Source organism: Protopterus annectens, chromosome 14.part0, assembly GCF_019279795.1.
Source record: "Protopterus annectens isolate FY-2018-M chromosome 14.part0, PAN1.0, whole genome shotgun sequence".
NCBI classification, from domain to species: Eukaryota; Metazoa; Chordata; order Ceratodontiformes; family Protopteridae; genus Protopterus; species Protopterus annectens.
In genome coordinates, this window is record NC_056748.1 from 7,957,228 (window position 1) to 7,978,281 (window position 21,054).

General features: G+C 37.1%; 1 protein-coding gene across 3 annotated transcripts in view; it reads right to left on the reverse strand.

Annotated features, from left to right (window-relative positions):
• The window catches only part of MXI1 (MAX interactor 1, dimerization protein), an 862,954-nt gene that overhangs the window by 723,463 nt on the left and 118,437 nt on the right, over nucleotides 1–21,054 (reverse strand). For 2 of the 3 annotated variants that reach the window (XM_044055700.1, XM_044055699.1), the window contains exon 2: nucleotides 14,471–14,579. In XM_044055700.1, the coding sequence (XP_043911635.1) occupies nucleotides 14,471–14,579 (109 nt within the window). Of the gene's footprint in view, nucleotides 1–14,470; nucleotides 14,580–14,941; nucleotides 15,352–21,054 lie in introns of those variants that run through there. The other variant, XM_044055701.1, reaches the window with a different exon arrangement.

Below are 21,054 nucleotides of genomic sequence, written 5' to 3' on the forward strand. Positions count from 1 at the left end.
AACTGCATTATTAAAAACAACAGGGGTTCCAAGGAAAAGCAAAAAAAGACTGTAGTGTTAGCAACTTGGATTAGGCAAAAAATTCAGATGTCCAGACAGTCAGCCTAAGATCATGCATATGACTTATCTGTACATCCCTGAGAAGGATAAGGAATCAGAGTCAGGTTTCATGGCAGAGCTCTCTGACTCTTACGGGTGATGCATGTGATGTTTCACTTGTGTGTTGATAGCCACTCATGTCAGGCAGACGCACCTGCAAAATCATGCCTAAGACACCAAAAGCAGAAAATACCCCTTCTGACTGGGACATTTTAATGCAATGCCATACCAGAGTCAAAGACTCTTCGATATTCAACATCTACTACTGCATAAGTATCTTCTATACTGTAATAGTTGCCTCTACTTCCATATGAATGTAACCTAATTATCAAATGTATGTGTAACTGTTGATATATATTACTTAATATCTGCTCATGTATACAACTGAATGTACCTTTAAAAATGCAATATGTTGGAGCTTTTCTCTCCGCGCCTCTGCCGAAAGGGTTTTTTGACCAAATCCAGTCAAACAGCAACCAAAAGCAAAATAAAAATTCTATCACTGCAGGGTCTAAACCTTAGCAGTAATGAATTAGATCTCTCCTGAAAGCCCACCACGCTACATGTAGAAGACCCAAACTAGACTAGATAACCTACTCCTGATACATTTACAGTGTAACTTCAGTCTACATCTCAAGAAATGGGCACAATACCTCTTCTCTCGGCACCACTGCTGAGCTTCAGATGCTGAATAGCCTAGCTGAGTGCCCCAACAAAAAACAAGAGAGGAAAGCAATTAAAAAAATGCTGGAGAAAAAAAATCTGCTTAGTCTTCTAACTCAAGATGAGTAAGCAAACAAAATCTCTGTTGTGTGTCTCATATCAGTGTAATAGAAAGCCATCATTTTTATAGTGTAGCTTCATTTTACTTCCTAGTCGTCTTGCACAAACCCGACCAAGCTTCTAGTGCTGTAAAATGCACACTCTAATAGCCATGTTACCTTAAATGGGAATGTTACTTTCCTTCAACTTCCTCTGTCACGGTGTGACTACAAAAAGATAAGCAGTGCTGTTCTACTTTATACAAACCTAAACACAAAATAATTAAACACTTGAATTAGGCCAACATAAAGATTGCTAAAAGGCAAGAACTTAAATAGTAAAGATATAAAAGTCATTCACTGGGAGACAAATCCAATATATTTCCTATGCATATTGGGCTTTCTTTATGTATACTACTTTCTCTTTACCTGACCACTTTACTTCTTTTAAATATAGTGGCTCAAAATAGCTGCTCACCTTTACCTTTTTATATCTCATAACACAAAAAAATGATGCGACAAATAACCCCAAAAAAACTGTAAAACAGCAGTAATACAAAAACTCTCTTGACAACCTAATGGATCTCAGAGGCAAGCAACCCAATAGTTTCTAGACAGAAAACACATTTCAGGACCAGGCAGCCATGTTCTGTTCAGATCAGAGCTGCCGAAGGCCACACCTAGTTCTTCTGTGATCTAGGCTTACAGCAAGTACGAGCATCTGATGACAGCCTACAGTACAGGAAATATAATGTACAGCCACAGACAAAGAAACTGAAAGTGGACTCACTCACACTGACCATAGCTTTAACAGTCTGCAGTACTTAGTATTTTGTATTTGTACAGCTGCAAGCAAAGCAACTCAACGTCAGACATGTAAGCTACAGCAAGCAATATTTTGGCCCAATTACATGGGTATGTCCTGTACACAACTTCACCATTTTTTGCAACAGCTCTTGGCTCTCCAGTTGAATTCCTAGTTGGAATGCATTCTGCACAGAGTCTGCATGTCCACCCCCCCCCGCCCCTGTTCTTTTGCTTTTTTTACTGGGGTTTTAATTTCTTCTAAAAAGTGATTTCAATAAGTGAACCAGCAATCTTCTAAGCTGCGTGATCCAGTGTGTGTGTGTGTGTGCGCGCACGCACGCACACACGTGCACATGCAAACTCACATATCCCACAGTGGACTGGTTTCCACTCCAAGGTTTTTCTCTGCCTTATTCCAATTCTCAGTAATCCTGAAGAGGATAAAGGTATGGGGGAGTGAATACATGATTTACAACACAAAAGTAACAGTAATCTGAAAGACATAAAAATAAGCCCAGAAATAATGACACTCGTATGTGTTTATTCTTTACAGACATTGAAAGATTCTGAAATGTTATTTTCCAAGCTAGATACTATGGTTACAAAACTGTCATAAAAATACTCAAGACTTAATTGCTCTTAACCTGAAGCAAACCCATTGTGGTAGAAATGTGTTAAGTGTGTGTGTGTGTGTGTGTGTGTGTGTGTGTGTGTGTGTGTGTGTGTTATGGGGATTAGTACAAATGGGTCAGTCAGTGCTTCAATAATTAAGAATGATTTTCTACTGTAAAATGTACAACTCTAGAAACAAATTACAGGTCTACCTTGGGATCAAAGTACAGGTACAATTTTCAGCCTTCTGTTTTGCTGATGATGGGTGGCTACAGCTCTGCTTACTAGTACATACCCCATAGTTTCCCAATAGGAAAGAAAGTAAGGATTTTTTAGAAGCTTATCATCCATATAGGGCAATATTTATAGTACCTCATCACAGTCAGCGAGGACAAGAGGCAATCCATTGCACTGAACTGTTGAGTTGCAGTCCCCTTCAGTACATTCTTATTTCAAAAACAAATCATATTTTTTTTTTCTTCAGGATGCTCACAGTATACAGTTCATTCTAAACATGCAAAAAAAAATTATGCAATTCTTCTCATCCACACTGCAGGCTCACTCCTCCTAAAGACCCCTTCCGATACCTCCTCCTGTTCCTTTAAGGAAGGAGAAATGGTGCTAATATGAGGTACTAAATGGACTGCAAAACAAAGCAGCGAGCATCCTTTTCCTCATTAACTAGGCAGGTCAGATTACTGGTCTTGCCTGAGCCAGGTTGACTGTTTTTGAAGAATCTGGGGAAATTTTATTTTCAGATGAAGGAATGCTGCTATAAGTGAGATAGTAAAGCTTTCGGGGTTAGTGTTTTAAGAAGAAGTAATCAGTTAATCTTGGATAGTTGTTCTTTTAAGAGGGACATTTTGGGGGGGTCTGGGACAAATTATACGTTTTGGGGGCAGCCTTCTACTGGGAATATTTAGTGTGAATGTTGGGGGCAGTGGTCACTCAAGGAAGGATACACACATTGGTTATTTTATGTGCAATATTTGTAAAGACAAGATGCGGAATAGTGACCTTACTAGATTTAAAGCTGTATCTGGCACATTCTTCGACTAACTGTGTAAAGCCATTGTCACTTAAGAAGTCTATTGTTTCAGTATTGAGGTGGGACAGCAGGCGAAGGTTGTAGTTCCCTGGAGGAAGAATGTCTTTAGAATCAGTTAAACATTACAGCATTTCTTTAATCAGTAACTTGGATTTTGACAGACTGGTGGGGGGGGGGGTGTAAGCTCGACCAAGGGTAAGGTTGTAGGATTTGTTAACCTGTAGTTTTAAAAGTTACAATTTAAGGTTGTTGTCATTCTTGGACGAGTTCTGAATTATATGTGAAGCTTTGAGAATGCTCCTTATTTAGCTTAAATAGCCTTTTAGCGCTGTTGTTCCTGGTCTACTGTTAAAAAGGTAGTATACTGTTTTAGTTTGAAAGTAATTGTTGAAACTGACGTTGTTTTGATTAACTAGGATTAAACGATATATGCTATGGCTGTGGAGTAAGTGGATAAGTTGTTTAGCTTGTTCCTGATGCTCCCTTTGTTAAGTAATACTATTTTTATTTATCTGCTTAACTGTTTGGAGAGAGGGGGTCCTGGATAAACTGGGTTCTGTTCAGTGTGCCTTCTTACAAGGGGGATGTTTCATTAAGATGTAAGCCTTATAGTAAAAGTTAAAAATCTGTTGAAGTTGTTCTCTTTATAGAGGGAAACAGAAAGACAGAATTTAGGGGAGAGGGTGGTAGTAGGACTGTTGTGTTTTGACAGTGGAAAGTTAAGTGGCGTTGTTTCTGCATGCATGTTAATTGTGCTAGAGGTGGATTCTAATGACGGCTTGATATATTTACTTGACAAAAATAAAAGATTTCAACCCTGCATAAAACTAAAGCACTGCTGGTAATTCCCTGCTGGGTGAAGAAAATAAACCTACATTTTTGTCTGTGACTGATGGAGCTGCTTTCTGTTTCACCTGCTCCATTTTGCTTTCTGTTTTAAGAAATCTGCTTGCAAATAGTTTTTGTTCCATGTGAGAGACAGACACTTACAATTAGCTACGCTGCACATTTCACACATTTTTCATTGGTTAAATTGTCTCTTAAGTGTTACTTAAATACACAGTGAATTTCTGAGCCTTTGTCTTTTTCTGAAAAGATTTCAAGCCTGCATAAACTAAAGCCCTGCTGGTGATTCCGTGCTAGTTTTTCCAACTCATCCTTCCCCTTTGTTGATCTGCATTTTAAACCTGGTGATTTTAAGATGTCCACCCCTACTGTAAACCAAGTTTAATAACCTCCTCCATTTCTACACTGCTCTTGATGTCTTGACTTATTTAGTTGCCTTTCCCTGTGCTTATACTGAAAAAGTGCATTTTGCATCACATTGTCTGTTTCTACTACTTTAATTAATCTGAATTCATTATATATTTAGCTGTTGGATAAAGTTATATATATTTTTACACTCCAGCAAGCACTTGTTTTTACATCAAGAGGTCAGTGGATTCTCCATCTACTGCACTGGCAGGTAGCCCGGTCTGTTTAGGTTGAGGAAATGCTTGAGATTTCTGCATACAGTTTTATTGGCTGGAGGGCTTCTTTATCTACTTATCTTGTTTTTAGTGCCTTTATAAATTCTGTACAATTGAGTGGCTCTTGGCTCATTTACAAAAATGAAGTACTTTTATTGAATAATCATACTTTTATAAGCTGTTTAAAGTACACTGTTGTATCCGTATTAGCTGTTTAAAGTACACTGCTATACCAGTATCTTTAAGTTCGTTTGTGGTAGCATTTCATTCCAGACACTCCTTTACTGTGCTTTTACATTAGCAGGACTTGGATTATTCATCTAGTGGCAGTAGGTGTTTACTTTGTCTACCAGCTGGGAAACACAAAATGGCTCTACGTATTTTTTTGCACTTCTCTTGCATACTGTGACTGTACTTCACCAGTTTAAAAAAAACTGCACTGTCTTCTGCTGCTTTAAGTAGCTAATTGCACTGTATTACAGTGTATTTGTTATTTGTAAGGCTGTCATACATAGTTTTTGTGGTCTTGTTACACTTGGGCTCCAAACCAGCTATTCCACATCAAGGAGGACTTTTCCTGCACTCTTCTGACAGAAGTGTGCCGAGCCAACTTATACGAGTTGGGGATTGCTAGTGGAAGGCTTACTGTGTGCTTTTCTGATTGGTAGTTCACTTAAAACTCGTTTCTCTTTGGTCATATTTAAGCCTTGCATCTGACAGACTTTGTCATAGATACAGTTGCTCGTCATTTGGCAACTTTGATGCTGATTGCTCAGAATCTGCTTTCACCTGGAGCAATTCACTACTGAAATTGCAAAAACAAGCATTTATTGCTCTTCCCTTATATACTGTGACCCTACTTCAGCTGTTATCTGCTGTTATTTCTGTATTTTATAGCAAAAAATGTACTGCCTTCTGCTGCTTTAAGTGGTTAATTGCACAGTATTACATTGTATCTGTTAGTTGTATGGCTGTTGTAGGTAGTTTGTGTGGTCTTGTTACACTTGGACTCCAAACCAGCTATTCTACATTAAGAAGGTGTTTTTCTGCACCCTTGTGGTAGAAGTGTGCTGATCTAACCTGTATGAGCTGGGGATTGCAGGTGAAAGCCTTATTCTGTGCTTTCCTGACTGGTAGCTGCCTTAAAACTTGCTCCCCTTTGCCAGCATTTAAGACTCACGTTTATGTAGTGCTGCTCTTTGCTCAGTGGCAGTTAGCAGTGCCTTGTATAGATGCAAAAGCCTAGAAGCTCAGTTTTTCCCTAAATAGTTGTCAGTGAAACCCTTCAAAGCTTTTCTGCTGCTCTAGGAGCAACTCAGCTGCGCAATGAACATGTTGCCTAATTGATTAAGCTTACCCTACGCAAAGTACAGGTCCCTCTTGTAGTCTTGGGGCTACCAGCACAGTCCTGTCAAATGAACCCTTTCCCTTCCCTAATAAAACATACAGTAAGAGCTTGCTATCATGGATGGGAAGTTCCCCATCATCTCTCTTGCCAGCCTGACAGACTGGGCATCTTGAGGAAATGTAGCAATTGTCTCATGTATACTGACAACTACCTACTGAAATAAACAATTCTTTATGTGAGAGATGTAGTTGCACTATGAAATTGGAAGCAAGACTCTTACATAAGAACAAATCGAATGCCAAACAGGTTGTCAGCATACACTCCCTTCCCACATTAAACAAGGACATGACACAAACCCACACACGAGGAGGTACTCACTAGTAACTTTCCAGAAGATCAGAGGCTTCCCAAACGGAAACCACTTACACACAAAAATAACCACAATGCATAATAACACACACACACACACACACACACACACACACACACACACACACACACTCCAGTGTTTCAGCAAATAAGCCCATAATGTGTAGCACTACAAAACCTAATGCACTGGTCACAGGTGACTCCATTGTGAGACACACGGATGTTCCCCTCACCAGGCTGGATAAGTAGCGGGTTACGGTTAGCTGCTTGTCAGGTGCCAGGATCCGTCAAGTCACTCAAGCACTCACCACAGTTACCAGTATGACTCCGTCATAGTCCATGTGGGGGGGGGGTGAATAACTTGAGATGTACCTCACTGGACTATATGAAGAGAGACATGACTGAGCTCTCAGATTATAAGTCCCAGGCAGGTATAAACCTGGCCTTCTACTTTCTTCAAAGACGATGCCACAATACAAACAAAAAAATGACTGACTTTAACAATTAGCTTAACTTCTGGTGTCACTCCAAAGGGATTCAGTATCTGTCAGCTTGGGAAAACATGGTCAACAGTCCACACTGCTTTTCCAGAGATGGTCTGCACCTGTCTTCTCTAGGCTTTTGGATACTGACAAAGGTATTTGCCAATCCTAATGTGCCTTCTTTAGGCAGTGTCAAAAGAACCCACCTCCCAACATAACAAAAATCATCTCTAAATAAACTCAAGGTACTACTGCTTAATGGCAGGAGTCTAAACAAGAAACTGCACGCCCTGGAAGCACTCCTCACTTTGGAAGATGCTGATGTTTGTGCAGTCACCAAGATATAGTTCAAAGGTGTGGAAAGCACGCTGGCCATGCAGGGCTACAATGCCTTCCATACAATCAAACCACAAACTGGGTGTGAAAGAACCAAAGGAGGAAAAGGTGTATCACATCTTCATTAAGGGTAAGCATACCTCGAGAATTTTCAAACAGTATGACTCTCTTCAGCTACTCTATGTCAAATTAACTACAAGCAAAGCCGTCTACCACATCATTGCTAGCTATAGGTCCTCCACTATGAAATAGAAAAAGCATGCCGCATACCTGGACTTCCTGGAGTCACTTGGCATACAGCCCAACACCTTACTCATTGGTGACTTTAATTATCCTACCACTGACTGGGAAACATACATGACCGCAAACATGCTGGCTCAGAGGTTCTTGGACTTTGTCAATGCAACTGTAACAACTAGCCAGCACACCCACAAGAGGCTCAAATGTCCTGGACATAGTACTCACTAACATGGGACAGTACTTCACCTCCCTTGTGCGATGGCCTCCCTGGTAAGACTGGACCATAAATCAGTCTCGTTTGATGTAACTGCAAGACCAGATACCCTATCAAGCTCAAAAATGTTTAAGAATTTTTCAAAGACAAATTATCTCAAACTAAATGATGGTATAACAAGTTTCAAAGCCCCCTCAAATGCAAATAACACGTATTCCTACACAGAGGTGTACACCAATGCCCAGTATAACCACTTAAGCAGCTGTACAGAATCGGCTGTACGTGACCAGATAAGTCTTGCTGAAAAAACAAGCCACCCTGGCAGACTCCTAGTATAAACAGGTTGTACAACAAGAGAAAGAAACTAAATGTCAAAGAACAAGAGGGAACTGGCTGAGCAGAAGAAGAAATCCCTCTCTTAAACAAGCAAATTAGACATCTTGTCAACTCCGCCAAAGTTACTTACATAGCAAAACTAGCCTCCCTAGCCAAGGATAATCACAAAGCATTTGTTAACTACATCCAAAATCTAAAATAGAATATCCAGCTATGTGCTGAACTAGTTGTGAATGGAACCACCCATACTCAACCGGAGGTAATACCCAACCTGCTATCTGACAGATTTGGAGAAAACTTCACCCCCTCCCCCATCCCCTCCAGTCACCTCCCAAAGTATACCTGCTACCATTCCTCAGCCTATTATCTCAAGAGAGCAGGTCATCTTGGTGTTCTCCAAGGCCAAAAACACAGCATCAATGGGACCAGACAACATCCCAGATTGCCTTTTAAACAACTTAAAACATGACCTAGCAGACCCACTAAAGAGGGACCATCAACTGACCCTAGGAATTATAAGCCCATAAGCTTGAACTAGCCTCATCTGCAAAACCATGGAAAGAATCATTGTGGATCTTATTAACAAGGACATAGGTAGTCTCCAATCTCTGGACTCAACCCAGTTCAAATTTGTTAAAGGTAGATCATGCCTAATGAACATGGTTGACTTCTCTGAGAAAGTCACCAAGGCTCTGGACAAGGGAAAGACAGACCTACCCAAGGCATTTGATACAATCCCCCACTTAGGTATTACAGAGAAACTCTCCCAATTAGGAATTACGCCATACATTACCAGATGGGTAGTCAACCGGCTCATCAACAGGACACATAGTGTTAAAGTGGATGACTTCACTTCTAGCAAAAGACCAGTCACCAGTGGCATACCACAGGGTTTTATGATGGGCCCCTTACTGTTCAGAATTTATTTCTCAGAAGTCCAGGCAAACTTCTACGGCCTATGGTTGACCAAGTTTGCTGATGATTGCAAATTGGGAGCAATCAATGACTCTACCAATGATGTTAATATACTGCAAACAGGATTAAGGCAGACAAATGATTGGTCCAAAGCCACGGATTAAAGCTAAATGCAAAAAAAAAATGCATTATTATTCCTTTTGGGAAAGCTGACATCCCTGCCAATTACATTATAGACAGAAACCCCCAAAGTGTAGACCTAGTGGTACATAATCTGGGTACTCAGTCTGATAACCTGAACTCTGACCCCCACGTATCCACAGCAGTAAGGAAATCTTTCTATGTGGCACATCTTATAAGTAAAGACATCTCATTTAGACCCAAGGATGTTATAATTCCATTACACTCGGACCTCATCAGACCAGTAATTGGGTAGAATGTTCCCTTTTGCATGTACCTCACCAAACACCTGCATCAAATGGAGAGACCACAAAGGTTTCTCACCAAGAAATTACAGCGTGCAGAAAACAAGTCTTGCACAGAAAGACTGAAAGCCCTGTCACTGTATTCTGTCCCCTATAGGTTGCTAAGGGGTGACCTGTGCCTTGCTTACAAGGTAGTCTCTGACCCGGTCCTGATGGATATGATACACATTCGTAAATCAAACTGCACAAGGGTCACTCACTCCTGGGATCTTAACCTAGCCTCTGACATGAACAGGTCATGCTGGACAATTGGCTACATCTCCCAGAGACTGACACTTCTCTGAAAAAAAGCTTCCAATTCACATGAAACATAGACAATCCCTGACTCTCTCCAAACGCAAACTATTTCAATGGATGGTTAACTGCAAATTCACTACTAGGGTGGTGCCCATGTCCCTTCTGGACAGATGAATTAGTTATTAACTACCATGGACCTTTACCTCTGCGAACTTCACTCACCTAACCACCGACAATTGGAGCAGCTCGGGATAAATATCGCTAGGCTTGTAACGGCTCTAGGGCCATTAGCCTAGTAACCTTTTATGAACCTATGAAACAGGTAAGTGACTGCTGAGGAGGGTAATATGAGGCGAACAGTAAAGCTTTCCCGGCAGCAGAAAGGCAGAGATGAGATGACATGATTTCTCTTGGTTGGGAGGAGGGGTGAATTACAAAAATTTGGTAAAGAGAGATTTAAAGCCAATAAATGGACTAGTTAAAGGGGTTGGAAAAGGTTAAGAATAATTAGGTGCAACTGAAGAGTCACTGTATATGACACTAAAATTAATTAGTTTAGAAATTTAGTGTGAGCAATGGCAAACGTTTGGGAGTAGTTTTTGAGTTGAAAATAAGAGGGCAACACCGATGAGATGCCAGTTTTTAAATGCAGTAGAGAGGTAGACAGGGAGTTTGTAAAGGCAAAAGGCTGCTGCAAATAGACTGCTTGACGGTAAGAGGGACTGAAGGCAATATTTGCCTCAAAGGTAGACTAAGTAAGTTTGGAAGACAGACAGTAGTTTGACAGCGACACCAGAAAAAGGTTAATGTGGGGGGGGGTTTGGACATGATGGCAACAAAGTAGCTTCCTAACACCTGCTAGTGATAGCCAATCAGTATACACACATGTGCAAAAGCAGTCACACACACAGAAAGAGTTAAATAACAAAGTAAGTACAAGTGAATTACGTTACAAGAAATTTACCACAGCTGCTTGCAATAGGCTGAATTAGTACTGTCTTACTGTTTCACAAACTATGGCAAATTAATACAGCCTAGAACAGCAATTACGCCAACCTAATTGTGTGCCAATAATCAGTGCAACAGATGATATACATTAAAGAAGGAAAAAGGGAGAAGAAAAACAAAGGAGTGGTCAAGGTACCTAAGCAAGTGTTATGTAAGAACAGGTACATCTGTAAGGTAGCAGGTGGCCCTGACATTTGGTAACTCTCAGAGTGAGGAATGGATGTGTTTTAGTTTAGCCTTATCTTGTAAAATGCTCCGTGGTACCTTCATGTTAGGAGTAGATGCCAGCCTATAAGACTGTCCATGTAAACAGAAATGAAGGAGAAAGAAAAGAGAAACTGTCAGTGGAAAAGCTGGAGAATTGGTAGTAAAACTCAGTCCATTAATGGAGCTAGTAACAGTGGTGATATGCACATCTGAAGCGTACACAAGAATGGTGCTGAACTGAGAAGGTATCACAAAGGAAGATTATCCCACTAAAAGGATAAAACCTGGTACACAAATTATGATATAAATCCATGCTTGTGTGTATATGTACACATATATGTATACGCACACACCTACACATGTATAAGTACTTACATGTATATTCGTATAACATTCTATATATATATATATATATATATATATATATATATATATATATATATATATATATATATATATATATATATATATATATATATATATATATATATATATATATATATATATATATATATGCACACACACACACACATATACATATATATATATACACACACACATATCTATATATATATATATATATATATATATATATACACACACACACACACTCTAGTGCAGCATGCAAAACACACACAGCAACCAAGAGACCAGGTCATCAAAACAAAACTAGCTATCTGACTTTTCTCTTTCACAGAAAAAGACTAATTCCTTCTTTCTTTGTCACACTGCACAAAAAACAACACTGACACAATATATAGTCAACTTCCATGTTTACTCCAGTAAGTGGTTTCATGCAATCAGGGCAGGCAGTTCAGTACAGAGAGGTGTATTTTTATCACGGAATTGCAGTGAAACCTATTTGATCAATTCATATGCCCAAAATGAAGTCTCTCAAACCAGGTCTGGCATGAATTCTGAAGAAGACCCCTACTCATACCTTTCAACTGTCCAGATTTTCTCAGAATTTCCATATTTTTGCCATACAGTGCAATATGTAACAAGGTCTTACCTGCACCCAGACAGCAAAGTCAGCATTAATCAAACTGAACTGTCTTACCGTGCAATATAAATGAAGACCTTAAAGCATTTTTCCAGTGTAAATAAGCTAATAACCTAGTAATGAGTGACAATCTGTTAAATCAGTGTAATAATGCATGTATTTATTATTATTGTGTTTGTCTGTGTCTGTAGAATTTTGTGTATTATTATATTAAATTCTTATATTAAATACATTTATTTTTAATATTATATATATTTATTTATTTATTTATATTTATTATTAAGAGATAGATTTAACATATTTTTTTATTATTTTAATATTTATGACAATTTTTTTATAAAAAAATTTTTTACATGAATAATATTTATTTTGATTTTTTAAAAATTTATGATACAACCTAATAAAAACAATATTTATTATCAAATACTCTCATAAATACATACAGTATACATAATGCTATTATTTATGTTATTATGAGACATTTACATGTATCAGCTTACTTACTATTTTTAGTCTTTCTTACTTACATTTTATTGACAATTGTACATTTTTTGTCCAATATTTTATGTTTTTTTTTCAATATTAAAATATTTATATTTATATATTTTATTTTGTGCAATTTTGTTTGTAATTTTGTGTAATTTTGACAATAATTTTCTTTCTATAATTTTTACACATAGTAATTCTATTAATAACTCAAAATTAACTCAATTAATTATTCATTTAATCATTCAATAGTTCAAAATTTAGTATAGTTATTATATATAATATTTATATTTAATATATATATATTTATTATACCCCATAATTATCCTTAGCATTTTGTGTTTGTTTTTTTTTTTTATTTTGTAATTCAATTATTAATTTATATTTTGGCACATTTTATTAAGCTTCAATTAATTCTATTAATTATTAATTTTAATTTTTTAATTTTTTTTTTTTATATTTTATTTTTCATTCATCTCCAGAGATAGTTTACTGTAGAGATTTATTACATTCATACATATATATTACATGAGGCATTATTTTTATATATGGTTCATATTGGTTGGTGAATGGCCAATGTTTGTTAATGGGATTTTATTCATTCTTTTTTCTTGTGTAGCAATCAGTAGTCACATTAATTTGTAATATGTAAATTAATTTATGCATGTTTTGTTTGAAAGATAAGTATTTTTTTTCAAAATTTGTTAAAAATGTTTTAAAAAAAAAATAAAGATAGTATATTCAGAGTTGAAATCCATGTGATAAGCATTCAATACATGCATTGAATGGCAGATTACCGCTTTAGTTATACCATTAATATATTTGTATGAAGTTTTTTTTTAAAATTTTAAAAAAAACTTTAAAGCCAAAGAAGAAGTTTTTTTGGAGTTGTGTTTTTTTGGTTCTGATGCGATTCTGATGAATGGAGATGAAATGGTTGGCCTTAACTGAGTTTTTGTTTTACTATTTGTCTTATTCTTGTCCACTGTTTGATGTTTTTGGTTTCCAGCTCCGTTGCCTTGCATTTAAATGATCCTGTTGTATTTTTTTTGTTATCGTTGATCGTGGTGTGAACTTATCTTGTTATGTAATAAACTGTGAGTTCCATCGTATCGAGTATTTATTCCCTTTATTTCGCTCATTGGTGGGACCGGAGCTTTGGTTGCAGTTTCAGTTCTACAACTTTTATTTACGATGTATTATTATCATGTTAAATGTAGTTATGTTTTGCATGCACCTTGAGCCCGAAGAAACATAATTTTGCTCGGTTCGCACTTGTGTGAATCGAAGTGACAAAGTTTACTTTGACTTTTGACTTGTATAGTTTTGATCTGCTCCTCATAAAATTTGTGTTTTTCCAGCAAAATCATCAAGGAGTGAAGTCACTAAACAAAGCCAGACATTTGAGTTCCAGATATCCCCTCATTCACAAAATGTATCCTAACACAAAACCTGGTATTCTAGCAACTTTCTAGGCTTACAATATCAGTATTTAATGTGTCCTCATTTTTTTGGCCATTTGTCCCCATTACTCTTGGCTCGGTCCAGATTTCTTCCCTACGTGATTAAAAGATATGTTAGTACTTTTAGAAGACTACTCACTTATGTGCATCAACATTTACCCAGTTATTATTTAAAATTGTAACCTTGTTCCAAGCTGACCCAGCGTTGACCCCGCCCTACTTTATCTCCGCCCATTCTGATTCTTCATTCAGCCCACCCCCCCGTCATTTGGTTTGATATCACTAAGTATATAGGCGAGTAGATTTACAAGAGTTGATTGAGTTCTCTACCCAACGCCCCCCCAGTAAATTTCTTACTTCCTGTACACACATCTGACCGTTGCGTCGTGGCTGATTTCAATGTGGGTTTCTAGCTTTGCAGGTTATAAAAAAAACAGTACATTAAATTGTTTTCAAGCTGCATTTATCACTTTATGCCCATAACTTTAAGGGAACAAGCAAATTAACTTTACGTTAGTACCACTAAGGACAAATATAATGATTACCTGTTGTTATTCGTGCTGTATTTTTTATTGCGAAGTTTCCTCTGTTTCTGGTGTTGCAGGTTCGGGTTCTGGAAGGAAGGAAATGTAGACGCATAGCCGTGTTCACATTCTGAAATGTAGAAAAATACAAATATTAACAAAAGCAAACAAACAACATCGGTTAACGTCAACAAATTGAACATTTTAAGATATTGCCAAATTTAGAATGCATTTCCGTCCGTAGCATTTTCCTCCTGTTTCACGTCGATGTGTGTTGGGGAGTGGAGCGATTTGACAATTTTTATTTTTAATATTCGTGCTGCACTCAAAATCTGTCGAATGAATTACACTTTGACATTTTCGTTGTCGTTTATTTTAACGTCACTCTCTTCGCACCTACACGCCAAGTAGTTCCAAAACAGTAATACTAAATTGTCAAATCTGCTACAGCTGTCATTAAGTACAAGAAACATAAACACGTTTATTCGTTACCTCGCTCCCTCCTTTCCAAATATTCAGCAGCTTCCAACAGCCTCTGGATGTTGATCATCTGCACCCCTTCCATTATTAACAGTAACAGTCTGGTGCTTAATTCAGACGGACAATATAAAAATTATAAAAATACGTATTTTCAAGAATAAACAACTACCGAAATGCTTTCGATATTGAAATAAATCTTGACTAGACGTCGTTTTTTCGTGCTCTTTCGATTTATCGTTAATGACTTGACAGTAAAATTAAACATATAACATTTACTTTAAAATAGTTTCGTTTCAGTGAAATATAAAATGTATAAAATATTAAAAAATGAAAAAAATAGAGACGAGTACAGTATGTATAGCTGCCAGTGCCCCTGTCAGATTCCCCACCAGTTTGTTTACCTCTGGATCGGGATAGTGGGGGAGGGGACAAGAGCAAGTGGAATTGAGGTGACATGGGAAATGTAGTCGTTCAGGCTGTTCTATTTAAAGGGCTAAAACTGTTTTTAATTCCTCTCTTGGATCAGCTGATGGGAAGTTTGTACGTGTCAATAGTGCCTTGCGAGATGCGATTAGTTAGACGAGGCTCTTTTCTTCTAGGGCGAACTAATTAAACATGTCTGAAATATTGTTCCCGACTTTGGGTATATATTACAGTGGAAGCCACAGTAGATGCTGATAATTGTATATTCCAGGTCAGACTTGGTTTTATAATGGTTAATGCGATAACTGAAAAAAAAAACTCATTACCACAACCTGGTAAAGAATTAACTAACGACGCATAAATGCGGAAATCAACGTTTCAGGACTTCTTGAGCCTGTACTGTACTGGGCCAGCACATACAACATTTTATTATATAAACTTCTCATGGATAACATTTATATGTCTGAGTGTGCAAACTTGCGAATACATTTTCCAGTGTTTCTTATGAACCTTATTTAATGCTTGTAACGCTAAAAGAATGGATACGTACACACAGCGTGCGTAATATGTGGATTGGGGATCCAAATCTGCGTTTTATACTTGTACTAAACAGGTACGCAATTATTAAGCATGCAACGAGAAATATGAAGAATGGGAACCTACTTTTAAAATTCAGAATTCGCAGGTTTAACCGTGCCATCCAACCAGACGAACACATTACATTAAGGATTTCTGTAATCTGGTTGTACTTATTTAGTTTTCTAGCTGCTTCTTTGGAGCTTGCTAATAACAAATGTGCAAAACACTTTTGTTTTTCATTCGAAAATATTTTAAGCGTAAAAAAAAAGAATTTCTGAAAATTTCGCATATGTTTAAAAGGGCACAATTGCTGGTCTGCATTTCTACAATGGTTAAGTGCGGGATTAAACCCGCCAGTTAATGGCATTTTACGAGACATCATTCTGTATTCAACGACTGTTCTAAACAGCACCATATTTCGAGTGTTGGTAATGTTCTTAAAGTCAGCCAAATAAATAGTAGAGTTAACAACTTGCGGTAAAATAAAAAGGGCGAGAGAGATTTATGAAGAAATATTCGTCACCTTTTTTTGGGGGGGGGGGGGGGCGTAGTAGTCCAGCTTTTGACCTCGTGCATCTGAAGCAGGTAAGTATTTTTGCCCTATTTTAAGACTACCGATCCCTTCGTACACCTACACAGCTGAGTTCACTTTTGAAGTAACTAATTGATTTCTTTGTGACTTGCCTGCTCTGCGTATTGAGAGCTTCCTTTGTACATGTACTTTACCATTGCTGACCTTTTATAGACATAACATCTCTCAACTGTATAGATTTGCACAGAATGTCTCAAATTTTTATTTCATATTTTTGGTCCACTTTTCATAAAACTGATTTTCTGGCAAAACATTGCTAAATCATTAAAGACTGAAGTCAGAAAATGACATTTGCTTTTCAGATTGCATACCCTTCAGAAAATTCATGCAAACACAAACCCTATTATTCTATCGACTTTATAATATTGTAAGAACAATATTTAAAAATTTGCCCTATTTTTGAGCCCCCCCTTTATGACTTTGTCTAGATTTCTTGACCTAATAGGTTGAGAGGTATGCTGTAGATTGTTGAGTAAAAAGGGAGAAGATACAAACCCTGCCTAAATGTGACAGGAGGTGAAAAATGAATCCAGAGCTGTGGGTGTGATATGAGCTCTGACCTAACCTAACTAAATGCTTACATGCCTTGGTTCGAAGGTGGATGTATATGGTGGTGGTGGGAAGGAACAATATGTGAAAAAAAATGCTTTTCCTTCTTCAGGACAGAGAACTGTAGATCAAACTGCACTTTTCTCACAAGAAAACTGCATTAAATCTTGTTTCTACCCAAGCAAGAATGTCAGATCCTGATATTTAGGGTTGCCCAGCAGGGCATTTCTTACAGAAAAGCAAGATTTTGCAGGGTGAACCACACTCCCAACTAATTCGAATAACTTGTTTTCTTTTCATAGCCAAAATAAAGACAGACTGTTGCAAAATGTTATTTCTCTTGTTTAATTCAGCTATTTTCAGAAATACTGGAACAAAAGTTAGAAAACGTATTTGCACTTAAATGTTAGGATGCTCTATTACTACTTTAAAATTTGTTTGGGGCCCAAAAATCGAGGAAGCACTCTCTCTCTCTCTCTCTCTCTCTCTGTGTGTGTATGTATGTATATATATATATATATATATATTTTTTTTTTTTTCAAAACATTTAGACAAGGCCTTAAGTCCTATTGAACAAGGCAGCTTGCAAATGGCTCAAGCTATGATGCATCACCTGTAATGGTGTGTACTGGCCTCCATCTTGTCATATCAAGAGTGAGAGCTACACTTTATTTACTCAAATCTTTTTCTAAAAAGAAAATAGTTTCCCTGTTTTGGTATGTTGTATATTATGTACATATACTGTATTACTGTCAGTAGAAGTATGTCAGGTTAATCCTCTGTATTGCAATTTCTTATTTTTCTGTGCTACTTTTTTTCCTCCAGAATCCCTGATCATCCCTAATATCAGTTCTTTTTATATGTGTGCATTCCCTGTTTATAAGAATTTTAACATTGTAAATTGTTTTTTTTCTATTACTGTTCTCTCTTTTCCATATAATTTTTTTTTATGATTCTGAGCTGAGCATGAAAATGGTCCAAGAGAACAAATCGGTGTGCTGCCCGGTTAACAGATTTAAGCAAACAAATAAAATGCATTTTGGGATGCAATCGTTCCAATTTGCATAATCTTGCAAAAAGAGGAAGAGACAGTAGCCCCATTGAGAGTACCCAGGGATGCCTTTCATTCAACCCATAGTCACAAAGATCAGGAGGCCTCTGATATGGACTTTTGAAGGTCTACCTATTTGCTGCAGCTACTTAAAAAGCTTACTTAATAATATGCCTGATTCAGGTATCTAAGAATCCTTTCCTAAACCTAATCAAGGCAAACATGTTGATTTAGTAAGGAGTGTCTTTGCAAATGTAACAAAATGCCTGAAAGAGTTTCCAGCAAAATGCAGCAAATAGGAAATAAATGCTTTCCAATTTACTGTGTACGATGATGAGTGAGTGCAGCTTTAAATGCCAGAATAAACAAAATTAATGTGAAAGTGTTTAGTGAAGTTGGTCTGCTGAACCTTGAACTGGTAAAGACAAAAATTCAAGTCAGACACTCCCATACGACCAATCATCTCCAAAAATGAGATAGAGATTAAAACGTACACAAGCACTCCGAGTTGGTGGAAAGTGTGATTGAACTGATTTGAATGGTTCCAATCGTCAAAAATAACAATTCAGTATGCTGAGTACAATTTCAGCTTAATTAAAAATGTCCTTGTTTAAAATTAGTAAGTGCAACATATGAAGTTGCCGAATCAGTGTGTGTGTGTGTGTGTGTGTGTGTGTGTGTGTGTGTGTGTGTGTGTGTGTGTGTGTGTGTGCACACTATGACCTCAAGTCTCAGACAGAAAGCAGCACCTAAATCCAAAAAGCAAGTGCGCCATGTCAGATAGATTAGGCTCACTGTCCAAAACTGGATTGCAGTCACACATTATCTGGTCCATTAATTCTACTCTACATAAATTGTACATCAGTATTTGGACTGACTGACCGAAAAAACAATACAGTGAGTTTCATCCCTTGAGTACATTGTCTCAGCATGAATCAGTGTGTGTGTGTGAGAGTGTGGGAGAATGCAGTTCAAGTACTAGATGTGCATAATTTCTTAATGCAGGTAGCAAATATATTTTACAAGGTCTGAAAAAAGAGCACCGATGACTACATTTTGCAAATGGCTATGGCCAAAGACAGGGAATTAACCAATATAGCTAAAAAATAGAAAAAAATGTGAAGTACAACTTCTCTTCATGCTAAAGTGGTAATAAAATGTTGTAGTGGTAACACTTGCCGTGGCTAATAGACAAAAATAGAATAAAAAAAATAATCATCACAAGGTAAAACTAAAGCAGACTGCAACAAAAGAGACTGCTTATTTCAGTAACTAGAATATGAAGAGTCAGCAGACAACATGGTTTTCGGAAGGCTTTACTTAAAAGCATTGTTAGGGCTGTAGGTTAAGTCAGTCTGCTTTCTATCACATAATGTTAAAATATGGTAAAAAAGGAGCTATGACATTTTTTCAGGTCTTCATGTTACACACTATCAAAAGGTCAGAACGCAAATATATACATTTTCATGCCTTCACATTACATTAAACAAAAAATATCTTAATTGTCAATAGTTAAGAAGCAGTTGAAATGGTCAAATCCATGGTAAATTTCTTTTCCATTTTACTCTTCACAGCTATTTAATTGTCATTCTGCCTCACAGAATCACTGTTTGTTTTACAGCAACATTACATGACACCTTTCTTTGTTTTTCCATAGCAACATTAATTTTTACAGTTTTGCATTTTCATCTATCTTTCTCAGAAAATAAGTGAAACAATTAGCAGTAGCAGTTTGATAGACATCCAGAGTGGTGTGACATGATAATACGTCTTAGTTTACATCTGCATTCAAGAAAATGGCACATTTACTTCTTACCTCAGTACCACTGTTGAGCCCGTTTGTACATTTGTTGGTGTGTGTGTAAAACAGAAAAGTGGATTTTTTCAAATTACACACCGTCTCCAGTTTTTGATGAGAGAACACCATATAAAAGCTTGAAAATGAGACTAACATTTGGAGACTCACTACTAATTTGGGGAAGTAAAGTCAAGCTCTGACAGTCACACTTTTATTTTCACAGTGAACTAGTGACATGGTTCTCAAAATACCCACAGAGGAATAGAACCAAGACAGAGGTATAGACAAAGTGTAAGACTGTAAGGTGTATACATTGTTTGATAGTCTTCCCATAGACTGCATTTTGCCTAGGGCTGAATAGCTTACTGAGTTTGAGCAAAGATTTAAAGATTGACATGACTCCTTATGCTGAACTGGCTTTTTATATTGTGACACAGTGCTTGACCAAGGTGCTCGAGAAAAAAAAAGTAATTTCTAATTGTATGCTTGGATTCTTTTGCCCCTCTAAATTCTGCTCTAAAGCGATTTTTTTTTAAACATTTGTTATAACACTTAAGACATAGGCACACATTCAATACTAGAAAATAATCCATATTAACATTTTTACATTTGCATTCATTATACACTACATATATGCTTTCTTTCTTTATAACAACTGTCAGTCAGTCCAACATTACTTAATTTGTTCAATTCCTGCATTCCCTTAAACCTCATTCATCCACCTGAATATTATTGTACAAGTATTGCTCCCACAGATTCTAATTATTTCTATGTAACTTGCTCCTGCCCTTTTCTAAATATCCCACTTACATTTCTTTTACAATATTCAATACTTCAGTACAGTTGGTTTAGATTTTGATTCCCATTTTGTAGTAACTGCATTTTTGATAGTTGATAGAATTAAACTTAATAAGGCCTTATTGTGTTTTAAAGAATTATCAGGGTGTACATTAAACCCTGATTGGGGAAAGTATAATTGTGTAAGTAAACTTACCTTAACAGTAGATGTTTGAATTATCACTGCTGCAGTACCTTAGCTATATGGGTTATATCCTACCAAGCATAACAGCCAGCCATAACCCTACCAAACATAACAGCCAGCCAACTTCCAAAGTTAGACTAGACAGCAATTA